The 19,330-nt window shown below is 44.5% G+C and overlaps 1 protein-coding gene across 5 annotated transcripts in view; it reads left to right on the plus strand.

Moving 5' to 3' along the window:
• The window catches only part of HIPK2 (homeodomain interacting protein kinase 2), a 210,892-nt gene that overhangs the window by 146,908 nt on the left and 44,654 nt on the right, over positions 1-19,330 (plus strand). For 3 of the 5 annotated variants that reach the window (XM_070465041.1, XM_070465024.1, XM_020899418.2), the window contains exons 7-9: positions 5,850-6,012; positions 9,447-9,654; positions 10,744-10,865. In XM_070465041.1, the coding sequence (XP_070321142.1) occupies positions 5,850-6,012; positions 9,447-9,654; positions 10,744-10,865 (493 nt within the window). The remainder of the gene's footprint in view (positions 1-5,849; positions 6,013-9,446; positions 9,655-10,743; positions 10,866-19,330) is intronic. The other 2 variants (XM_070465034.1, XM_020899422.2) reach the window with 1 other exon arrangement.

A 19,330-nucleotide genomic window follows, 5' to 3' on the forward strand; every position in this document is an offset into this window, starting at 1 on the left:
ACAACTCAGCTCTTCCATTAGAGTTGAAAGCAGCTGTAGACATTACAGAAACTGACAAGGGAGGCTGTGTTCCACTAAAACAGTATTTATAAAAGTAGTCGGCAGCCACATTGGGACCCTGGGCTGAAGTTTTCTTAACACCAAAAAGAGGGAACAGTGGGGAATGAGAGGGCAGAGGCCGGGTGGACCGGACCCGGGGTGTCTGCACAAAAGGAGGTGCTCAGAATGGCGGCATCTGTGATGTAAAGCCATGTGCAAGCCAGAGGTCACGCGTGGACTTGGTCCCGTGTGGATTGGGATCTGTTGGTTTGTTCATTCATTCATTCATTCACAGGGCTGGGCCAGGGGCTGGAGGCAGTGGGGAGCAGAGCAGATGGCCACCCTGGGGAGTTTAGAGTCTATAGAAGGGAAAGTGAAAAGTGAAAGTTGTTTAGTTGTGTCTGACTCTGTGACTTCATGGACTATTATAATCCATGGAATTCTACAGGCCAGAATACTAGAGTGGGTAGCCAGTCCCTTCTCCAGGGGACCTTCCCAACCCAGGGATCAAACCCAGGTCTCCCACACTGCAGGCGGATTACCAGCTGAGCCTCCAGGGAAGCCCCTATTGGAGAGAGGAAGGCACTAAACCAGCAATCCCCAAATAACCAGGCTGTTCTCAGGGGATACAAAGGACGAGCAGAGCATGTAACAAGGGGACCTTGCTGGAGGCAGGGCGGGGATGACCCATGGATGTGACCGCCCAAGGAGAAGGAGGTGCTTGGTGGAAAGGCCAGTGAGAGCAGGAGGGGCCTTGTCAGGCGGAGACCCCAGCATGGGCAAGATCAAGCACAAGAGCCCGGGGACAGGGAGAGGTGAGGCCTCAGGATAAGCCAGTGGCAGGGCTTCCGTGTTATGGATTTCGCTCTTTCTCCTAAGAGTAATGGGAAGTCATTAAAGGACTGATGGCCAGGGAATGGCTGATTGGAGTTGTGTTAAACAAAGATCGGTCTGCTGTCGGTCGATCAAGTCAAATAAGCTTGGAAAAAATGCCCATCAGATTTGGCAACTTGGAGGCTGCTGTTAACTTACGGAGAGCTGTTTCCATGGATGGTAAAAGCAGAAACCAGTTTAGCAGGCTGAAAGATTGAGGAAGAGGTGAAGAAATAGATGGTACCCTTTCAGGAAGGAAGGCTGTGTTAGGGGAGGGAGGAAATAGAGGGGTGACTCAGGAAGGCCCAAAGGGGAGTTTTCTTTTCACATGGAAGAGACTTGAGCATCTTAAGAGGCTAATGGGAAGTGCCTGGTAGTAAGTAAAAGATTAAAGATAAAGGATACTAAGAAAATGTTTCTCGAGGTAGTGGGAAGGACCAGGATTCAGAGGGCAGGTAGAGGAATAGGCAACATCAGAGGGTGGGCAGAGGAGAGCATTTGGCTATTCCAAGTGCCTGGTGCAGTGGAGGAGAGTTCAGGGGCTTCTTCCACCAGCTTCTGTCTCTCCTTGTTGAAAATGGTATTGGTGGTTAAAGGAGGGCTGGAAAGCTTAGGTAGTGGAAGGTAGCAGAGACAATTGAACAGAGAAACAGAGCAGAATCGCTGAGTATGGGGGTTGGATGTGAAAACCGCGGGGTGTAAATTAACTCCCCAGGTGAAGGCATGGAATCAACAGGGTCCTTCCAGGTTGGCATTTGGCTGGGCTGCTAAGAGAAAAAGATTGACACAGATTTATGGTGTTGGCAGTGAAGAGACTGTAATCCAAAGTCATGGCCATGCGAGGCTTAGCTAAAAGAGAAAGGAAGTGAAGCTGGGAGGGGTCCAAAGAGACTGAGTGGTCTGATCAGCTCAGAGAATGCTTAGTATAGTAATAGCTGAACTAGCCAGATGGGTGGAAAGTGTGTTCAGGAGGTGGGATGCTTGAATTTGTGGTTGTGGAAATGGCGCGGTTTCAGGCTTGACGGTCTGGAGTGGCTGGTGTTGACAGCAGGTCCCTGGAGATGAAAAGGAAGTAAGGAGCCAGGGAGTCCGACCAGGAATCTGGGTGACCTCCGAAGGGCCTCCCCGCTGGATCAGACAGTAAGGAATCTGCCTGTAATGCAGGCAGCTCGAGTTCGATCCCTGGGTCGGGAAGATCCCCTGGAGAAGGGAATGGCAACCCACTCCCAGTATTCTTGCCTGGAGAATTCTGTGGACAGAGAAGCCTGGCAGGCTACAGTCCATGGGGTCGCAAAGAGTCGGACATAACTGAGCAACTAACACTTCTACTTTTTCACATTTGGAAGTCTCCCAGGTAGGCAGGACTGAGCTAGTGGCCTGGCCCCGGTGACTGAGGGGGAGAGAAGAGGAGGGAGGATTAGTTTAAGGAGACACCACCACAAAGCACCACTGAGTGGCTGAGTGTCATGAACAGCAGACACTCACTTTCTTCTTCTAGAAGCCTGCGATCGAGGTGTCCGGCAGAGTGGGCTTTTTCTGTGGCCTCTCTCCTCGGCTTACACATGGCTGCCTTCTGCCCATGTCTTCCCGTGGTCTTCCTCTTATGCTGTCTTTGTCCTGATTTCCTCCTCCTTCTAAGGAACTGGATCAGTGCCCACCCTAATGACCTCATTTCACCTCTTTAAAGATCCTATCTCCAAATTCAGTCCCATTCTTAAGTACTGGGGGGTTAGAACTTTAACATGTGAATTTGAGGGGCACAGTTCAGCCTATAAACAGAGAGTAAGGAGAGAGATCACTTCAACCTCTGAGGCACTTGGAACATGAAAGAATAAACAGCCCACTCCCTGGGTGTCTGCAGGGAGAAGCAGGGTGCTCAAGAGAGCAGCAGATTTCAGATGGCATCAGGAGAGAGAGGGATACATGGAAAGAGCCTGCAGCTGAGACAGCCACGGGTCACCATGGGCCCTGCCACAGCCAGAATCAGATCGGGTCAAGTCTCAAGACTAGATCTGACCCTCAGCAGCATACGAGAAATGAGGGTGTGGCACCCATCACCAATGGTGCTTCCTCTCTTTTCGGTCTGTTCCTTACTAGCTGTTGTTGAGCAAGTCAGATTGTATTGCAACAACCAGATAGTGCCTCTGCCTTAGAAGCATGCTTGAAACAACCAGACCCGAGTACAGAGAAGGAACTGGGACCCATCCCTTGCAAACTCTCATTACAGGATTTGTCCTGTTTCTGGGTATAGGAGGGATAAGTCAAGGGGTGTCAGTCAGAACCACAGAAGAGAGGCAGACTTGGTGATTTACTGCATAGGGCCCCCATAAGATCAGCCTTCGTGTCATCAGGAGTGAAGTGGATGGCTGAGAAACAGCTGTGGATAGGAGATGCAGGGGCGCTGGTGGGACGGTTCTTGGTAGCCACGTGCACTGTCAGTGAGACATTAGTGCATGCCCAACCGTGTCCAGCTTTTTTGCAACCCAGTGGACTGCTGCCCGCCAGGCTCCTCTGTCCAAGAAGTTTCCCAGGCAAGAATACTGGAGTGGTCTGCCGTTTCCTTCTGCGTGGGATCTTCCTGACCCAGGGATCAAACCCACGTCTCCTGCATCAGCAGGTGGATTCTTTACCATTGAGCCACCTGGGGAGCCACCTGCACTGTCAGTGAGACAGTCTCATGCATAAAGTTTGAGGCTTGGCTGGATGACCTCAGGGTGCTGCCTGTCTCTTGATTCTGCATGGAAGCAAATACAGGGTGTTTCACTGTGTGTGGTGAAGACCCAGCACGGAAACCACGGGCATCAGCTCCTAACTCAGAACCTGGTGTGGGACCAGGGGATGCACTGACAACTTAGGTTTCAGAAAATAGGCCTCCGAAGGAAAGAAGGGTCTTGGAGCACAAAGTAGGCCTGATCCCCAAGTAACCCTAGAATTTGCTGGGCAGACCGTGAAGAAGTCTGGGGCCAAAAGAAACCTCCAGCCCACCCCTGGGGCTGGGCCAGGGCTGCCCCCACATCTAGATTATCAGATGAAAGACACTCCACTCGTTTCTCCATGCCAAGATTCTAGTGCACGAATTCCTTAAAAACCATTCTCAACATTAACCCAGTGTGAAAGTCCTTCCCTCTGAAACTAAAAACTCAGATCGTTTCAGTTAGAGAATTCGGAGTCTGAAAGCTTTGTGTTGAATTGTCGAAAAACCATTGATGCATTAAATACGGTCCAAAAGAACACAAAATCCATTGTTTTATTCTTTCAGCCTCCATGTGAAAGCACTGAGCAGTAGGTTTGGTACTGAGTCGATGCTCAGAACGTGTTGGCATTGCTAGCATTCGTGTTTTTAGCTCTTGGTCACCGGAGAACACGTTTTCCTTCTTTCCAGGGTCATCAGTCATTGTTTACTTCATGTGCGTTGTGTGGCCAGTGTAAGTCATCACTAACTCACAAAGAATGTCTAAGTCAGTTCAGAAAATATTTCACGGAGAGGATGTTTTGGGATAGCCCACAAGCATCTACTTGGCCCAGAATCTCACTTACCTGTAGTACAGTATGTAGTTGTCATCTTAAAATGGTAGAATTTTATTGTGACTACACTACTTATAATTAAGTATTTTAAATGGGATCTTGCTATCCTAAATATTAGCGTTTGAGGAAAAAGTAAGTTTAATTAGAAGAAGACCCAGAAGTGAATGAGACTTGGCGTGGCACATGCGCTCAGTTGTGTCTGACTCTTTCAGACCCCACGGACTGTAGTCCACCAGGCTCCTCTGTCCATGGAATGTTCCAGGCAAGAATACTGGAGCGGGTTGCCATTTCCTACTCCCGGGTATCTTCCCGACCCAGACAGGGATCAAACCCGTGTCGCCGGCATTGGCAGGCGGATTCTTTACCTCCACACCACCTGAGAGGTGCAGACGTGAATGAGAAACAATGTACAAACAATTGAAAATCCTGTGGTGGGTTTTCAAGAACTTGGTCAGGGCCGCTTATGGCTTTCTTTGTCCTTAATGCTGGTGTCTGCAACACTTTTATACTTGAATTTCATAATTAAGAGTTTTGTTTTGATTCAAGAATGCAATGGAAGAAGAAAAAGAGGGAGAGAATTTTTATTTTATGTAACTGGGTAAGAATCAGAAAAAAGGAAGAATGAAGGAAATTAAAGAGAATGTACATGTCTTTGTGAAGCTCTTGATCTTGGCAAATTACCTATCCCTTCTCTGCTTTATCCTTACTCGCAAAATAGGGGTAACAGTTGTCTGTCTTCCCCTCGTGGTTGTTGTAGGACTGAGTGAAAGAGTGCTTGTGAACAGCTGCCACGCTGTCAGTAAACGTCATCGCTATTAGTAGTTGTTAAAATCATTGTTCTCCATCCATGCACAATCCAGGGAGGATTAAGAGTGCCAATAGGTCCTGATACTGGGTTGGCTATTCTTTGCCTGACCCCTAGATGGCGCTGGTGCCCTGGATTAGCTGGAAAGGGTGTGGGCAAGGAAGATGGAGGCAGGTCATCCATTGCTGACCTGTCCCAATCAGAGAACTTACACGTTTATTTATGGGCCAGAAACCACTTTGAAAACCAAGAATGAGCTGTGGAAATTAGGAGGCAGATCAGCAGCAGGAGGAAATGCAGTGAGAGCCAAAAGGTCTGTTTTGTGTTGGTGGAGAACTGTTACCCACCCAGGAGGGGGAGGAGGCAGTGAGAAGGTGTGGGGTGGGAGGAGGCGGGGAGGGGAGTGGAATTCCTGTAAATACTACCAACTCTTGCAAATGCAGACATTGCCTGAGAAATCCAGGAACCTGAGACCCAAAGTGAAGTGTCTTGGTTGTTTCGTTTATTAGATTAACTCTCCTCTCTTTTTCTCTCTCCATTTTCTCCCCTGTAATTCCATGTTACTCTCTTTCCCTGACACCTCTGTCTCTACCTTTTGCATGAACAGCGTCAAATCATGTTTCCAGAACATGGAGATTTGCAAGCGTCGGGTGAACATGTATGACACGGTGAACCAGAGCAAAACCCCTTTCATCACGCACGTGGCCCCCAGCACATCCACCAACCTGACCATGACCTTCAACAACCAGCTGAACACTGTCCACAACCAGGTGAGTGGGGAGCAGAGGGGAAGGCAGACAGGGGGCTGACAGAGCGAAGGTCAGGGATTATATTTTCCCACCAAGCTGAGTCAGGAGGCAACTCCACTATCATATACAACAGACAGAATCCCTCTACTGTCACGTTCAGCTCTGCAAGAAGGTGTTTGTCCTCGTCGTTATTTCCTTTGAGATCCTCAGGCATTCTTTGTGTTGACTCCTAGACCCTTGAAAGGTCCCAGAAATGACTCACTAAGAGAGTTATTTCTGAAATGGTACCTCCTACTGCTTTCCTGTCCTGCTGTGAGAATAAGGTAAAGGAGATGCTGGGATCCTCTCATGTCTGACATCTGCCTGATGGAGAATTCTAGAACTGGAAGGGATGGATGCTAGTGGTCATCCAGCTCAGGCCCCAGCTCCTCATGTCCACAGTGTTGGGTCCACATGATCTCTTTTCAACACAGACAAAACCTGTCCTTTTCCAAGTCTTGTCACCAGAATCTCAGCAGTGAGAACTAAAAGGGGACCCACAGCTTTCAAACCTCTTGCAGAAAACTTGCAGAATCTAGCACCTAATTTACTGCTGGAAATATGGATGATACCCAGGAAATACGTACTATATGAAGAGTCTCCAAGCCCTTGCTCAGGCAGCCTCTGGTATCTAAGAGCTTTAACTTTTATTCCTACCTACCAGTATTACCAGTTCCCCCAAAGAAAGTGTCCCTAGATTTTCTTCAGTCTTGGTATCAGTCTTTAATGATAACAACACACCTGTGTATGCGTGTGTGTGTATACATGCACGTACCACACCCCTCGACAGCAAAGGAGCATATATGTTCCAGTGTGAATACTCTGCCTGGCCATCCACTCTCTTTAGACAGGTCCCGTGCTCCCATGAAGAGTCACTGACCCTGCTTCCCAGGCCATTCCCAGCACGTTTGGTTGCTAAGGCCCAGCTTTCCTTCCCAGCCTGTTCCTGTCCCCCTCTGCCTACCCTCTAGGAGAGGCCGCCTAGAATCTGCTGCCCCCTGGAGGCCACTGGTGTCCTTACTGTTCTCCTCGGCCGGAAGAGTTCATTTCTCTAAGGCCTGGAGTCCTGTGCGATAAACATTCTCACCCAGCGCCTAGCTCAGTCCTCAGGCTAGGGCAGCCACCGCCAGTCAGGTGAACTCAATGACCACGGGGATTCTGCTCTTCGTCACCAGAGTCCCAGCACGGTGAGCAGACCGTCTGGCTGGTGCCCTGAGCAGGGAGAGTAGAAGATACATTGAGACGGGAAGTTGGGCCTGACTGTGAGGAAGGAGGGCCAGCCTAAGATGCGTGTACAGTGTTCATTAGGCAGCAGCCAGAGACTTGTGAGCAGAGGTGGCATCACACACAAAGTAGGCATTTGGAAAGAATGTTCTAGCCTCTGTGCCCAAGAAGAATTAGAAGAGAACTGGAGACCAGAACATCACTAGTCAAGGCCTTACAGGTCCCAAGCCCCAGGACAGAAGGCCTTAGCGAAGTATCAGTGAAAAAGAGGGAGAGGGTCCCAGGGACATTGGAAGGAAGGAGCAGCAGGACCAGTGGCTGACCAGAAGGGGGAGCCACTGAGCACCCGTGTGGGAACCTGGAGGAGACTGCTGCTAGTGCCCCGGGGAGGGGAGCCAGGAGGCAGGAAGAGGAGGGGAGAGTGTGGACTCTGGTGTGTAGAAGGCAGGGTGCTAGTGGGAGGTGTGTCTGAGGGGAGCCTCCAGGAGAGGTGAGGCTGCAGAGAGACAGAGAGGAAACACAAGGCATGCCGCTGGCAGCAACCCCAAATGCTGGCCCCATGCAAGTGACCATAAAGTAGATGAACAAGGACCTACCGCACAGCACAAAGAACTGTATTTAGTACCTTTTAGTAACCTATGATGGAAAGGAATAGGAAAAGCATATGTGTTTATTCCTTTCACTAGAGTTTCCCTTTGTTAGAATATATACATATAACACAACATTGTAAATCAACTACACTTCAGTAAAAAATAGTGATAAGAGATGCTGGCCACACATGTGTCACACGTGCATTCCCAGTCACACTACCTGCAGGCTGACTGTGTGATGCTGCACAAAGAGACATTTGTTGTTACAATAATATCTTAAAATCTAAACATGGGCAGTACCTAATTTGGTGATTACTTTCAAACAAATTCTATGCTTTGCACTGAAATTCAGCATAAAATATAAGTGTAAAAGACATGTAAAATGAGACTTTATCCTTTTCATCAAATTTGACACATATGCATACCTTTCCTAAGGTCCTAATTTCCCAATGCCCTTGTGGCTCTTTCCCTTTTTACTTTTTTAGTCCTTGTAGCCTCTAGTAGCAAAATGTCTCATAAGTGAGGTTGACATTGAAGCCATGGGTTACTCCACCTATCTTACTAAAGGATCAGCATGAAGAAGACTAAGATGGGGTGAAACTGGAAAACTGCCAATGTAGAATTCCTTTTCCTTCCATGACCTTGCTTCACATGGAACTTCAACCTCAAATGCTGTCTCTTTCTGAAAGAGAAAGGAGAGAGGACATAACTGCAATGTCTGTCTAACACAGCTCCATTGAACTTAACCCATCTCAAGTTCTCTTGACCCCCTGGCACCTTCTCCTTGCCCTTTAGCCTTAGTTGCGGAATGCCAGCTCGAGAACGCACCGAGTTCCAACAAGTAGCCTGAGCCTCAGCCTGTCCCCCTGTGTCTCTGTGTCCGTAGTGTTACTTCTCCACGGCAGCTGTGGTCTGTGAACGTCTGAGGGCGTCTGTTAAAGTGCTACCCTTAGACCTTGCTGCCCAGGCTCTCCCCGAGCACGCTTGCTTCCGTGTCAGGCTCCAGGAGTCTGAGACCCGGGGCCTGGAGGAGCCACTTCTAGTTTTGTCCTCCCCAGTAGAAACCAAATCCAAATACCTGCACCCGAGGGCCCTCAGGTTGTGGGACGGAGCTGGGGCCTGGAGAGAAGGCAGGCAGGCACTCGCCTCCAGATTCAGGGCCCAAGCCAAGGAACCCGGATTCAGACTCAAACCAAAGCCCTCCAGGTGGTTATAAAAGTGTTTATGTCCAAGTAGAAGGGCAGATCATAATTCTTTCTAGCCAGTCCTTAACTTTGCAGTTTAGACTTGACATGCAGGCATCCGTGTGCACTTGCAGGCCCTGCAAGTATTAGGAACAGGCCCTGAAAATATTAAGAACAGGCCCAAATCTAAGCATCAGAGGTGATTCTGTGTCCTGGGCTGCAGGTGCCTACTTTCCCCTGAGACTTTCCAACTGTATTTCCACTCCCCTATTTTTGCTTTTTTTTTTTTTTGGCTCATTGTTTTCATTCATTCGTTTGCTCTTTTTTGAGTTCATTTATTTGATTTAGATCCGTGTCTCCCAACATGCCATCTCCCTCATGTTTTATTTATTTTTGTCTAACCCCACCATTCCTTTAGGCTCCCACCTCCACCAGTGCCACTCTTTCCCTAGCCAATCCCGAGGTCTCCATACTAAACTACCAATCTGCACTCTGCCAGCCCTCAGCGGCATCCATGGCCGCGGTGGCCCAGCGGAGCATGCCCCTGCAGACGGGAGCCGCCCAGATCTGCGCTCGGCCCGACCCCTTCCAGCAAGCACTCATCGTGTGTCCACCCGGCTTCCAAGGTAAGGCGGAGTGCACCCAGCCTCCCACCTGCTTCCACCAGGACCGCCTCTGTGGTGCTGGCCCCATGCTTTTCTGTCCTGCTAAAGCCCTCTTTGTTTCTTTCTGCGAGAGCCCTGGCATCACTGAACTTGAGGGCCCCCATCCAGGGGCGGCCAACCTAGAAACAATGGACTTTGGCTTCTGCATCAAGTCCGTTCCTTGTTATTCGCACCACCTGCCAGTGGTTTTGTCCTGGCTCAGCCGCCATCTGTAAATCAGCACATTGTGTGCGCTCCCATTGTTATGCTGATGTCAGCTCTCGCGGTGCCTCCCGTGGAATAACCTCTGTGTGGATTATCTATAGCACACTGCCAGCCTCTGACAGTGCACTAGCCCCCGTTCTTGTGAAGAATATAAACCTTTCTGAAAAGTACTTCCTGGCCTGTACCCCCCACCTCTGGCCAGGCACCCCGGCACTCTTCTCCTAAAAATTCTAAGCAAGAGTTGACCGGGTACCTGGTTATAGTTTACACAGAAAACTCGAGAATTTGGTTCTGAAAACGCCCTGGTGTGAGTCTGTGTGGTTCAGTTTGAGTCAGTGCTGTCCCAGCAGCCTTACCCTCTCTCCCCCGCTCTGACCCAATATCTTCATGACAAGAGCAGCTGTTTTCCTGCTGTAATTTGTCAGCATAACTGTTCCACTCTTGGCTTTAAAGACTCCTTAATTTGACTGAGTCTTTGAAAAATTCAAAAAGGTCGGGGTTTTTTTGGTTTTTTTATTTTAAGTTAGAGGGAATTCCCTGGTGGTCCAATGGGTAGGACTCCATGCCTCCACTGATGAAGGCCTGGGTTCTGTACCTGGTCGGCAAACTAAGATCCCGACAAGCCATGTGGCATGGCCAAAGAAAAAAAAAAAAACACAAAAAAAAAACCTTTTTTTTTTTAAGTTAAAAACTGAGGTGGGGAAGACTTCCAAAGGACCGGGCAGTGTCTGGTGGGGACTAGTGCAAAGGGATGTTGAGGGCTGACAGAGCGGGCAAGGAAGCTCTCCTCATCCAGCTCTTTCCAGTTACTCAGCCCTTCTCCCCCTCACTCCTTGTCTCCACTAGGATTGCAGGCCTCTCCCTCTAAACATGCTGGCTACTCTGTACGAATGGAAAATGCCGTTCCCATCGTCACTCAAGCCCCAGGAGCTCAGCCTCTTCAAATCCAACCAGGTCTGCTTGCCCAGGTAATTCTTTCTTTATTATCACTGGTGTTACCACGATCCATGTTAATGTTGTTCACAAAAGAGGTATATCTCCGATAATTCCCTCCCTGGCAGTGAGTTAGATGCCTCAAGTCATTAGAATATATAAGTAGTATTCCGAATGATCCCCAGGTGAATTACCTTCCTAAGTATCTAGCTTACAGTTCCAAGAAGAAATTTAGACACAAGGGGAGTCTGGGGAAATTTATTATTATTATTATTATTATTATTATTGTCTCTTTGTAATGCAGATTAATATGAGAGACCTAGGTTTTAATCCTAACTCTACTAATAACTCTCTGTGACCCAAGGCAAGTCAGTTAGTATTTCCTTATTATAAACTAAAACTATTTTTTGAAAGCAGAAAAAAAGCCTTGGAGATTATCTCTTTGTCTCCTAGTTGAAAACCAGGATCACAGAGGCTTTGGGCTGGAACCTTCCTTATCTGTTCACATAGGTACTCTGGTAGATTCCTCGAATGAGATCACAGAGGTGAAACTGGTTGAAAATTTGTGACGTGTTATGAAAATTTTAGGTAACAAAGTGGTGTAATGATAATAAGTAATCGATCCTTAATGTCACTTGGACATTAATAACAAATACATCTTGGTTGTGCTGAGCACTTGGTAGTTGTTATTGATTTAATCCCCACAATACGGTAAAGTATTTGTCTCCTTGTGACAAATGAGGCACAAGCAGCGGCTCAAAGTCACACAGCAATTAGGTGACAGAACCAGGACACTAACCGAGAAGTCTGACACCAGCACGCGTGCTTTAACCCGTCACGCTGCACTGTTTCTTTATCATGGTTTCTGTTGTTGGCAGTCAGGGATAACGTGACTGAAGTGTTAGTTTAAAGCACCTTTGTTTGTTAAATGAAGTTGGTTCCCAAAGACACTATTTATGGTGTCTTTTGTTGAACAGAAGTTTGGGGGTTAATTTTAATGTAGTCAAATGGCATAGGTCTATTTTAGACTCATGGGGTGCCCTGGCGACTCAGTGGTACAGAATCCACTTGCAATGCAGGAGACACAGGTTTGATCCCTGGGTCGGGAAGATCCCCTGAAGAAGGAAATGTCAACTGACTCCACTGTTCTTGCTTGGGAAATCCCATGCACAGAGGGGCCTGGCGGGCTACAGTCCACGGAGTCACAAAAGAATCAGACACAACTGAGCAACTGAACAGCAATTTTGGACTCACTCTGTTCTAGTTCATTGGCCTCTCTAATATCCTGTTGTCTTTACTATTGATTTTATAACTTTAATGTATGTCTTGATATCTGGTGGGGAAAGCCCTGATCCTATCACGTTCTTCAAAATTTCTTGTCTCTTCTTGTCCCTTTGCTTTCCTGTGTGAATTTTATCTTCACCTTTACATAAGAATTTTAGTTCCAAAAGAAACAAGACAAAAACCCAGCACCCTGATTTGTGTTTATTGGACCTGCATTGGATTTATATTCACTTTTAGGAAAAATGACCTCTTTGTAATATTGTCATTTCATCCTTGAACACGGTATATAACTGTATATAAGTTACCTTTTATTCCTTTCACTAGAGTTTTCTTTTGTTAGAATCATTCCTAAATACTTTATAGTTCTGTTATGAATAACTTTATTAACTATATTTTCTTATTATTTGTCTTTGGTTAATAGGAATATAACTGGTTTTGCTCCACTGAGTTTGTTATCCAGCAGTCCTTCCAAACTCTGATTAGTTCTGATTGTTTCTGTGAATTCCCTTGGATTTTCTATGTAGACTGTTTTTCCTTTACAAGTGATACAATTTTGTTTCTTCCTTTCCAGTCTTTATAACTGTTATTTATTGTTCTAATGACACTGTGCTAACAGTACCTCCAAAACAATGTTTAATAAGAGTGCTGATATTGAGCATTCTTAACTTGAACTTAACTTTAAAGGAAATTCTTCTTGCTGTTTGCCACTAGAGATTTTGTTTAAAGTGGTTAGGGACACTTTATGAAGTTTGCTAATTTTTTTGATGAATTAATATTCAACTGCATCAAATTTTCTTTCTCCACCTATTGAAATTCTCCTGTGTTTTTGTTCCTTTAACTGTTAATGTAACAAGTTACTTAATAGATTTGTAATGTTAAATCATCTTTGTATCAATATTTTCAAGGTGAACTTTATTTGATCATGTGGTACTTGATGTGTTTGTATGCTTTTCAATTCTGGATTGTTTGTGAATACTGCAGTTAGTATTTTTGCATCTATGTTCATATGTGAGGAGGTGGCATGGATTTCTTTTTCTTATAGAATCTTTATCTGTTTTGGGCATGGAGACTATACCCAGGCTCATAAGATACGTTGGATATTACTACTTCTGTTTTCAGGAACAGCTTGTTTGAGATTGACACTAGCCATTCTTCATCTCTTTGTTCTTATGTCCAGATTGAGACTGCAGATGCCCAGTCTCACCAGTTTCTGGTGGCACACGCAATTCTGTCTTGCTGAAAGTTTAAATAGAGAGCCTTTGATATATAAAGCACACCTGTATTGCTTCCTCTCTCTCATAGCTCCCTTTTGTTTGCACAGTTTGGTAGTACGGAGTTCAGAAAAGGCCCTGGTAGATCAAGAGAACTACCACTCACTCCAGGGGCACGGCAGCCTGTTCACACTTCATCTGACTGGGAGCCGACTTCAGGCCAGTTTCCCAGTGCTGCTCCTCTGTGAGCCAAAACCTGTAGAATTCACACGTACTCTTAAAACGTACACGTATAGATCCTTTGTATTTGCATACTTAACCCTAGGAACCCAGGAACCATCTCTGAAAGAAATAATACATAGCATCGCTTACCAGCTAAAGTAGATATTCCTCGTTGTTCAGTTCGGTGGAAACTAATAGGCCCAGCATTTCCGAATTTGTCTTAGTCCTTTAATCATAGCAGGGAAGGGCTTTAGCAACTGCCTGCTTGAAAAGGAGTCCTTGGAGCACTATAAATCTCCAAGTGGATTTAACCTACAGCTTTAAGTGGGGAAGTGAACCAAAAATACATGTTCAAGGATTTTAATTGCTACCGTGTTTATAACAGGGAACTGCTGGAAGCAGTTTGAATGTTCATCAGTAGGAAATCGGTTTAAATTGATAAGGGCATAAAATGGAACACCACATAGCCATTAAAAGGACAAGGAAGACCAAAGTGACTTGATATGCAGAGTTGTCTAAGAGATATTAACTTTAAAAAAAAACAAAAAAACAAGAACGATCCTGTTCTATCCAGTGTCACTGTGTATCTTTTTTGTTTATTGATTGCTTTTGATTTTTCTTGTTTGTCACCCAATCCATGCCAATATGTTAGCCTATTAAGGTGGAGCTTTCTCCTAGATATTTTTTAATGATCCCTTCAAAGGAAAAAAAATAAGCAACTTTCAAAACTAGGCAGATCCTTTACCGTCAGAGCCACCAAGGAAGCCCTATAAAACAAGTATGGCAGCTATTTTTTTTTTAAGCAATAATTACACATTGACACTGATGCCCTCATTTTTCTTGGGGTTAGGTTAGGTATCAGGCAGAGGTACTCCAAATATTATTACTTTAAATATATCCCCAAATTTCAGTACATTTCTTTTTATCTAAATGTTTAAACCTTTTCAAGGAGTTTGTGCATGTTTAAAAATAGTCTTTTGAATCCATCCCTCATGTTAGCTTTGTTTGCTCTGCCATTTTCCAACCTCCCCTCTCCAGTAGCATCATATGTCCCTAAAATGGGAAACAGTCTCTCTGGTGCACCCCAAAGATGTGTCTCTGCAAATAATCACACCTCTCATTTCAGTAAAACGAGGGTGATCATATAGATTGCCTTACCAGTAATGCTTTTTTGGTATCGCCTAAAAGGAGCTTTCACCTCTGTCCACCCAGTGCCCAGAATTGGCATCTTGACTACCATCAGAAATTGTGAATGAGGGACTTCCCTGCTGATCCAGTGGCTGAGGCGCCACGCTCCCAATGCAGGGGGCTCAAGTTCAATCCCTGGTCAGGGAAATAGATCCCACATGCCACAACGAAGTTCACATGCCATAACTAAAGATGCTGCCTGCCACAACAGAGGTTGAAGATCCCATGTGCTGCAACTAAGACCCAGCACAGCCAAATAAACAAATAAAATAAATTTTTAAAATTTTAAAAAAGAAATTGTGCATGAGCCAGTAAAGGTAGAGAGATGGGAAGTACACGTCTTGATTGAGATGGTATTGAATTTATCTCACTTTTCAAATGGCAGGATCCCAAACCCCCAGGACCATCCAGAGCCCCCAGGATATGGAGATTTCTGTTTGCCAGATCCTTGTAGACTCTGCCCTGCCGTGAAGAAGTTTAGTGCATTCTTCTAACCAATTAACTCATGTCACCTGAACCCCTTTAAATGTTTCCCTGAGGCTAAACCATTGTCTTGGACTCTTTAAACTGTCCAAAATACAAAACTTCAACGCTTCTCTCTTTTTTTTTTTTTTTTCCCATTTATTTTTATTAGTTGGAGGCTAATTACTTTACAGCATTGCAGTGGTTTTTGTCATACATTGAATTAGCCATGGATTTACATGTATTCCTCATCCCGGTCCCCCCTCCCACCTCCCTCTCCACCCCATCCCTCTGGGTCCTCCCAGTGCACCAGGCCTGAGCACTTGTCTCATGCATCCAACCTGGGCTGGTGATCTGTTTCACCCTAGATATACATGTTTCGATGCTGTTCTCTTGAAACATCCCACCCCCGGGTTCTCCCATAGAGTCCACAAGTCTGTTCTATACATCTGAGTCTCTTTTTCTTTTTTTGCATATAGGGTTATCGTTACCATCTTTCTAAATTCCATATATATGTGTTAGTATACTGTAATGGTCTTTATCTTTCTGGCTTACTTCGCTCTGTATAATGGGCTCCAGTTTCACCCATCTCATTAGAACTGATTCAAATGAATTCTTTTTAACGGCTGAGTAATATTCCATGGTGTATATGTACCACAGCTTCCTCATCCATTCATCTGCTGATGGGCATCTAGGTTGCTTCCATGTCCTGGCAATTATAAACAGTGCTGCGATGAACATTGGGGTGCACGTGTCTCTTTCAGATCTGGTTTCCTTGGTGTATATGCCTAGAAGTGGTATTGCTGGGTCATATGGCAGTTCTATTTCCAGTTTTTTAAGAAATCTCCACACTGTTTTCCATAGCGGCTGTACTAGTTTGCATTCCCACCAACAGTGTAAGAGGGTTCCCTTTTCTCCACACCCTCTCCAGCATTTATTGCTTGTAGACTTTTGGATAGCAGCCATCCTGACTGGCGTGTAATGGTACCTCATTGTGGTTTTGATTTGCATTTCTCTGATAATGAGTGATGTTGAGCATCTTTTCATGTGTTTTTTAGCCATCCGTATGTCTTCCTTGGAGAAATGTCTGTTTAGCTCTTTGGCCCATTTTTTGATTGGGTCATTTATTTTTCTGGAGTTGAGCTGGAGGAGTTGCTTGTATATTTTTGAAATTAATCCTTTGTCTGTTGCTTCATTTGCTATTATTTTCTCCCAATCTGAGGGCTGTCTTTTCACCTTGCTTATAGTTTCCTTTGTTGTACAAAAACTTTTAAGTTTCATTAGGTCCCATTTGTTTATTTTTGCTTTTGTTTCTAAAATTCTGGGATGTGGGTCATAGAGGATCCTGCTGTGATTTATGTCGGAGAGTGTTTTGCCTATGTTCTCCTCTAGGAGTCTTATAGTTTCTGGTCTTACATTTAGATCTTTAATCCATTTTGAGTTTATTTTTGTGTATGGTGTTAGAAAGTGTTCTAGTTTCATTCTTTTACAGGTGGTTGACCAGTTTTCCCAGCACCACTTGTTAAAGAGGTTGTCTTTTTTCCATTGTATATCCTTGCCTCCTTTGTCGAAGATAAGGTGACCATAGGTTCGTGGATTTATCTCTGGGCTTTCTATTCTGTTCCATTGATCTATACTTCTGTCTTTGTGCCAGTACCATACTGTCTTGATGACTGTGGCTTTGTAGTATAGTCTGAAGTCAGGCAGATTGATTCCTCCAGTTCCATTCTTCTTTCTCAAGGTTACTTTGGCTATTCGAGGTTTCTTGTATTTCCATACAAATTGTGAGATTATTTGTTCTAGTTCTGTGAAAAATACCGTTGGTAGCTTGATAGGGATTGCATTGAATCTATAGATTGCTTTGGGTAGTATAGCCATTTTGACAATATTGATTCTTCCAATCCATGAACACGGTATATTTCTCCATCTGTTTGTGTCCTCTTTGATTTCTTTCATCAGTGTTTTATAGTTTTCTATGTATAGGTCTTTTGTTTCTTTAGGTAGATATACTCCTAAGTATTTTATTCTTTTTGTTGCAATGGTGAGTGGTATCGTTTCCTTAATTTCTCTTTCTGTTTTCTCATTGTTAGTGTATAGGAATGCAAGAGATTTCTGTGTGTTAATTTTATATCCTGCAACTTTACTGTATTCATTGATTAGCTCTAGTAATTTTCTGGTAGAGTCTTTAGGGTTTTCTATGTAGAGGATCATGTCATCTGCAAACAGAGAGAGTTTCACTTCTTCTTTTCCTATCTGGATTCCTTTTACTTCTTTTTCTGCCCTGATTGCTGTGGCCAACACTTCCAAAACTATGTTGAATAGTAGTGGTGAGAGTGGGCACCCTTGTCTTGTTCCTGATTTCAGGGGAAATGCTTTCAATTTTTCACCATTGAGGGTGATGCTTGCTATGGGTTTGTCATATATAGCTTTTATTATGTTGAGGTATGTTCCTTCTATTCCTGCTTTCTGGAGAGTTTTAATCATAAATGGATGTTGAATTTTGTCAAAGGCTTTTTCTGCATCTATTGAGATAATCATATGGTTTTTATCTTTCAATTTGTTAATGTGGTGTATTACATTGATTGATCTGCGGATATTAAAGAATCCTTGCATTCCTGGGATAAAGCCCACTTGGTCATGGTGTATGATTTTTTTAATATGTTGTTGGATTCTGTTTGCTAGAATTTTGTTAAGGATTTTTGCGTCTATGTTCATCAGTGATATTGGCCTGTAGTTCTCCTTCAACGCTTCTCAAAGCCTCCTCTGGTCATTTTCAGCAACCACTCCTTCCAACCATTCTGTCTTGCTGTCTGTGTCAGTCTTGCTGGGTGCCTGATATTGCTAATAAATAAGGAAGACTTTTTCATACGACTATTGGGCACCTGATCCTGAATTGGGCCATCGTTTTTGTGTATCACCTCCATAAAAAGAGTAGTATATTGGCTGAGAGCATGGGCTCTGGAATTCCACTGCCCATGTTCAGATAGCAGCCCCTCCACTCACTGGCTGTTTGACTTCGGAGAAGTTATTTTTGAATTTAAATTTAATTCTTTTTCAAAGTAATACATGTGTCTAATTGTTACAGTTAAATGCCACCACAAACTTCTAAGAAAATATTAGTCTCCTGCCAATCCCGTCCCCAATTTCCATTCCCCCAAAACTATCATTTTTTTAATTAATTAATTTTAAATGGAGGCTAATTACTTTACAATATTGTGGTGGTTTTTGCCATACACCGTCATGAACCAGCCATGGATGTACATGTGTCCCCCCGTCCCGAATCCCTGTCCCACCCCTTCCCCATCCCACCCCTCTGGGCTGTCCCAGTGAGCCAGCTCTGAGTGCCCTGTTTCATGCATTGAACTTGGATGGTCATCTGTTTTTCTGTTTCATTTAGTTTTTTAAATCCATGTTTCTGGATAGCATTCTTTAACTGCCTCTTACTGATTTTTCCACTTTAGGTATCAATCAACTATGGAAGAATGCTTAGCCCTCTAACCCTCAATCCCTGGAACATAAAGCCCACTCGCATGCACACTGTCTTCCTCTCTCTCACTTTTCCATTCTCCCTTTTCCTCCCTTGTAAGTTTTTATTCAACCACTTTATATTATCTACATAATTATTGTCATCAATATTGCATTGTTTTATTCTCAGCTGAGCCTCATAACATACTACGATTCTGCTTCCTTTCCTGTATAACTTTTTTTTCCTGGAATTAATATTGTCTCATCTTTTCATTGGGTCAGTTTTCTCTGTATGTGTTATCATGCAGCCCCAAAGTCTTCCAGAGCTCTAAAAGGCTTGTGTGTTTGATGTATTGGTGTCTTTGAGCATATTGAGAAGTTCAGTGGCTATTGTTTTTCCTCCTTTCTGAAAACTTTTTAAGACTTTCCTTGTCCATGGTGGTCTGAGATTCATGGCTACATGCTTTCTTATGAGTCTTTTAGAATACACTGTCTGGTACATCCTATTTGCCCTTTTTATCTGAAAAGATAAAAGAATTTTCTTTTATTTTTGCCTTTGTTAACTTCTTCACCTCCATTTCCTCTGTTCCTTCTTTGTGGAGTTCCTGTTAATTGAGTGCTGGTACTTCTGAACTGATCTAATGATTTTCATATCTCCCACCTTCACC

Source organism: Odocoileus virginianus, chromosome 1, assembly GCF_023699985.2.
Source record: "Odocoileus virginianus isolate 20LAN1187 ecotype Illinois chromosome 1, Ovbor_1.2, whole genome shotgun sequence".
NCBI classification, from domain to species: Eukaryota; Metazoa; Chordata; class Mammalia; order Artiodactyla; family Cervidae; genus Odocoileus; species Odocoileus virginianus.